Genomic DNA, 5,302 nt, shown 5'->3' on the forward strand with positions numbered 1-5,302 from the left:
GTGGGAACAGGGTATGCTGGGGGTGGAGGATTTGGTGGGGGCTGGGAGGTGGGGGAGGGGCCCAGGAGAGCTTCCTGATTCTGGAGGGAGGTGCTGAGCAGGCCCTGCAGGGGCAATACTGTCCAAGCTCCTGCCTTCCTCCTCCAGATCAAATCCTTGATGTCTCACCGCCAAGACAGCTCTAAAGGAGGAAATGCTGTCCTGTGCTCTTTCGCGATTCTCCGGGTACCCGGAAGTCCTCCTGAGCTCTACCCTCTCCCTACTCCTGCAGCATCTCCCTTTGTTCAGCCTCCAGTGGAAATGCAGACAGTTCCCCACTCCATGTTCCTGTCTGGTAAGAGGACTTGTGAATGACTCCCGCAGGTTGATCTCCTTAACCAGTGTGGGGAGCATCTTAGGAACTGGAGAGGGAGGGAAGGACTCAGTATTTCACATCTGAAAATATTTTGCTGTTGAAGACTTTGACCGCTGGGGCCACACCTGGCCACCCCACTCATCTGATGGTGGGGCAGCCCTAGTTCTAGTGACCAAAAAAATAAGTAAACAGAAGAAACCATTCATCCAAATTCTGAGGGTGGGGCCTCAGGAAAGGCACTGGACTTCGAGGACTGGCTCTGCTACTCACTGGCTGGGTGACCTTGGACAAGTCATTTCTCTCCTCTAGGCCTCAGCTTCCTCATCTGTAAAATGGGCTGGATAAGGCGATCTAGAGTCAGGTTCCCCTCAGCGCTAGTATTCTAGCCTTGAGGTCTTGTGTGTCAGCACTTAACACAGAGAAGTGAAGAAATGATAGTTGCCCCTGCCCCTTCTCACACTGCACCCTGTTCCCAGGTGTCACGCCATGCCAGTCAGTCTGGTTGGACTCTGCAGGTGAGGTATTTTCAGCCCGGATCAAATCTAGGCCCTGCCTCAACCAATACTTCCTCCCTGTCCACCCCTCCCCCCCCAATCTCTGGATCTAAGAGCAGCTGGGGGTGGTGGTGGGGGTGGTGGAGGGGGAACAGTCACACAAATCCTCTGGCCAATCTGCCCCAGCTTTATCCTCCACCAATCTGGGATTATCCCATCGGAGGTTCAATCTCCTCAGGAGTGCGTGTGAGTTTGTGTGTGAGTTTGTGTGTGTGTAGCAAGGGGTGGGGGTCAGACACTCAGGACTCTTGGTCCTTCACTCCCCTTCTCTCCCGTACTCTGGTCAAAGCCATCAGGAAGTCCTCTTACAGGCAGGTCAGCAGCCAGCCCCCCAGCTCCCACTACAGGAGAGGTAGGATTGGAGTCACAGCTTCGGGGAATTCTTATGCTGGCACTAACCCCTTCCCAACAGGCCCCTGGGGATTTGTTGCTCTAGTTGGGGATGGGGAACCTGGGATCCAGGGAGAAAGGATGGTGTTCCCTCCCTGCAAGGCTCCCAGGCACAAAAATAGCATATCAATAAGTATCCACAGCTGATATGGATTCGCACAAAAACACACACAAGTGCGCAGACCACAGCACAGACCACGTTGACAGAAGGCTCTCCCCACTCCCTCACAGAGAGACTCCTCCCTCAGTGGCCCCCAGTGCCCCGTTCCCAGCCTCTCCTTCTTGGCCTGCACTTCCTGTGGGAAGCTCGGCCTTTGTTAGCTCAGCTCGGGCACACCTGCCTCCTCCCCTGAGTCCAGCTGGGCCCTGTTTACCGGGCAACGTGGCGCTGGGCGCCTCTCTTCCCTAGCTACCACCCGCCGGTGATAAACCCTCCCCAGGGCCTCCCAAAGTAGAAGGGGCTATTATACTCCTACCAAGTATCCCTGAGGCCCCTACCAACATGGTCACTTGTAAGTAAGTCCCTCTTACCAATAGCTAAGACCCCACTTCCAAGAAGAGCTCCCCATACCCACAGATCTAATTTTCCTGAGGGCACAGGCCTGGTGCCCTGCCACTCCCGACTCCAGACTTGCGCCCGGTGCAAGACCACACACAGGTCCTCTCCATGGAGCCAGAATCCACCTGCCCAACGGCAAGATGATGGGGAGGACCCATGTCCCCAGAGTGGGATTTTGGCCCAAGTAGAGGGGGAAGCGCAGGCCAGACAGGGGTCCTTCACATTACCACCTCCAGGAGGTCACACCCTGCTCCTAGGAAGAATCCAGGGACCTGTGACAGAGCCTCTCCTGGGAACTCTTAGGGGAGAGAGAAGGAAATGGGGTTTCATGGCCATAGGCCCAGCTCCCATTCTTTCTCTCTGCAGCCTGAAGCATCACTCAAATATGGTGGCACCTTCCAGATTCTGAGCTGACAAAGATGGGGAGTAAGGAGAGCGGGTAAATGCCCCCATTAAAGAAAGAACCTGCAGTCAGAGGGCATGGAGATTAGACAGTAGGAGGAACTTCCCAACACAGTTGTGCAAGAGCTGGCACACTGGACACACACACACACACACACACACACACACACACACTCACACTCAATGACTGTCTGAGGGGAAACACTGCTGCCAGAAAGGCAGGTGGCTGAGAAAAGATCTGGGGGCACAAAGGGTCAGGCAGAGCTTGGTTATAGACATCTGCTCCCCCAAACCCCCAGCACGGGGGGGCCCCTTGGAGGATAGAACCCCTCATTTCCTACTAAAGGCTCTGTCAGGTGCTTCTGGATTCTGTCCCCTGGGGCAAGGGCCAAAGTGGAGGACTCAACCTCACCTGGGAGCTTGGGGCAAGGCTCGACAATTATTAACTGGGGCTCACTTCTCACTTGCCTCCCACCCTGGGCCTTATTACCTCAGGAAGAGGAGGCAGTGCCTTTCCACACCCAGGGCGTAGCCCTGCCTGAGCCACACAGGCAGCTGGAGGGGGACAGAGCCAGGGCAGAAGCCCCCAGCTGGCACAGATGGCCCCGGGGCTCCTGTGCACCGGGCGCCGTCTCTCTCACCCATGTCCCCACTCCAGTACCCCTGCTTTCTACCTTCTCCCTTGTCCCCCTCCGGTTTCCGCAGGGGCTCTGAGAGATAGGAGACAACAGAAAAAGACAGAGAAACGGCAATGGAAATGAAAAGTGTTGATTTGTGAGGGGCCTCCCCAGAGGAAAGAGGAGAGTTGTGAGGTCATGTGATGGGAACAGGGCTTCATGTGCCCAAACACACACACACACACACACACACACACACACACACACACACACATGCTTCTTAGAGCCCGAGCCTGCTCACACATACACAGATCCTTAACTCTGTGGGCGATGGCTGTTCTGGGCTACCTTGCCCCCGACTGGGATAAGATAGTGGGATGAAGGTGGGGAGCTGGCAGCAGATCTGCTTTCCTATAGTGGTATTTAGGGTTGAGGGCCACAGAGGGTCACAGAGCCATGGAGGGTGTGAAGTTGGGAGTGGTGGAGACGGTTCTAATTTTCCTAGATCACCCCCCCGCCCCCCGCCGGCCCTTCCCATCTGTTTTGTCTATTTCTCTCCCAGAAGAGCTAGAGGATCGGGCTCCATCTCCATTCCCACACGAGGGAAGGAGAAGATGTGACAGGTGTGTCTCCAGCACTCAGACTGTGTTTAGCAAATGTTGGCTGGAGGGAAGGGTGGAGTTAGCTCTCAAGAGGTACTTTCCAGGGAAGACAACAGAAGCCAATAGATACAGAAAGGGAATGGCACAACCTTTCCCCACAGGATGGGTAACTGGGGGGCAGTCTGAGATTCTTTATTCCTGTCCGTGTCAGCCCTGGCCTGGGATGAGCTGCAAGGCTGCCTGGGAAGAAGACAAAGAGCTCTGACCTTGCAGGAGGGAGGCCACGTCAGAGGCACCCCCTGCCTCCCTGGGCACACTTGGTGGGGTCAGGACTGATCTTCCACACTGATGGCTGCCCTTGCCCTTGTCTGCTGCCCGCAGCCCCCCTCCACAGGGCTTACTCCCAGCCCAGGCCCACCAGGCCCTGACCACCCTGATGCCCTGTGGCACTGTTCCCGCGGCTTTTCCTGGGAGACGCGAGGTGAGCCTGTTAGACCTCAGAAGTCAGCACAGAGATGCCAGGCGGGCAGGCACCAGCTGCCCATCTCGGGCCGCAGGCACCCCTCCCCCATTTCACAGGCAGATTTCCTCCCCAGAGCCAGAAAGAGTGCCTGAGTGCCTCCTGCTCACTCGGCCCTACACTTGGTGTCCAACATCTTCTCCCCATGCCTCCCAACCAGCTAAGTCCCTCCTCTAAGTGCTGCCCCAGGGGCAGGTTGGGAAGTGGGGAAAGGGCTACCTCTGCTCTTTGCAAGGGTTATATCTACTCTGCTCATCGCTATTTTCCTTCTCTCTTGGTGAGAAGAAATGCGTGCATCTTCAGCAAGGAGGCAGGGTGCTACAAGGAGGTAGGGGCTTCCCGGTGATGAGAGGAGGTGGAAAATACACTCAGTGTCTTGGGAAGGTGGTGCCCCTTCTAAGGCCCTTCTCAGCCCCCTGGCCTTGAAAAGGCCGGGACTCACCCCTGGAAGCGTCTTCTGTTCGTGCAGGGCGCTCTGGGCCTTCAGGGCTGAATCGCGGGCACAGTATGTCAGGAAGGCACATCCTGAGGAGGGGCAGGGGCAGAGAGACCGGGTCGGGGGTAAGTCCCCGGTCTCCCCTCCCTAAAAGGCCCCCTACCCCCCACGAAACTGAGGACTGGGAAGCTTGTCCCTTCTTGCCACCTTCTGCCTGCTGGGGTGGGGAGGTGTCTGAGAGGGGGTGCACATTCGTCCCCGGAGTCTCTGGGCTGATGAGCACAGGGCAGAGACCCCGAGACCAGGAGGCTTACATGGTGGGGTGATGGAAGAGGGAGAACACCTGGGTTGTGGGAGCTGGGGCTTTGTGTGGGGGGAGGAGAAAGGGCATGTGATCTCCAGACAAGTACGTGTAGTGTGGTTTTCTCTCTTCCTTAGCTGGTCTCCTTTCCCCTTTCTCCTTTGCCTCCACCTCCCTCCATCTTGGTCATCATCAGCCCTCTCCTCTCCCATTTTCCCTACTTCCTCCTCTCTCTCCAGCTCCATGGGAGGCAGGTGGAGGGTGGAGAGCTGACTAGAGAAGGAAAGGGAAGAGTGGGGAGCCGGAGTCCCTGGGCCGGTGGAGGGGGAGGCAGCGTGGCCCCTCTGACTCCCAGTGTCTGGGGCTCTCCAAGGCCTGACCCCAGGCCTGACCCTGCTTAGCTGCACAGCGCTTTGGCCTGAGGCACATCCTCTTTCACCCCCAGCTCCCTTAACTTTCAAGTCCCTACGCTTCCCAGATCTTTACCAATCTCTGTCCTACACTTTCCCAGGTCCCCCTCTTTAGTTCTGGAGCTGCCCTGCCCACTCCACGAACATCCACTCTTT

General features: G+C 56.8%; 1 protein-coding gene across 9 annotated transcripts in view; it reads right to left on the reverse strand.

Moving 5' to 3' along the window:
* The window catches only part of CELF3 (CUGBP Elav-like family member 3), a 15,144-nt gene that overhangs the window by 8,801 nt on the left and 1,041 nt on the right, over positions 1-5,302 (reverse strand). For all 9 annotated transcript variants that reach the window (XM_007460285.1, XM_007460292.1, XM_007460291.1 and 6 more), the window contains exon 2: positions 4,442-4,524. In XM_007460285.1, coding sequence (XP_007460347.1) covers positions 4,442-4,524 — 83 coding nt within the window. The remainder of the gene's footprint in view (positions 1-4,441; positions 4,525-5,302) is intronic.

Source organism: Lipotes vexillifer, unplaced genomic scaffold (assembly GCF_000442215.2).
Source record: "Lipotes vexillifer unplaced genomic scaffold, Lipotes_vexillifer_v1.1 scaffold209, whole genome shotgun sequence".
NCBI lineage: Eukaryota > Metazoa > Chordata > Mammalia > Artiodactyla > Lipotidae > Lipotes > Lipotes vexillifer.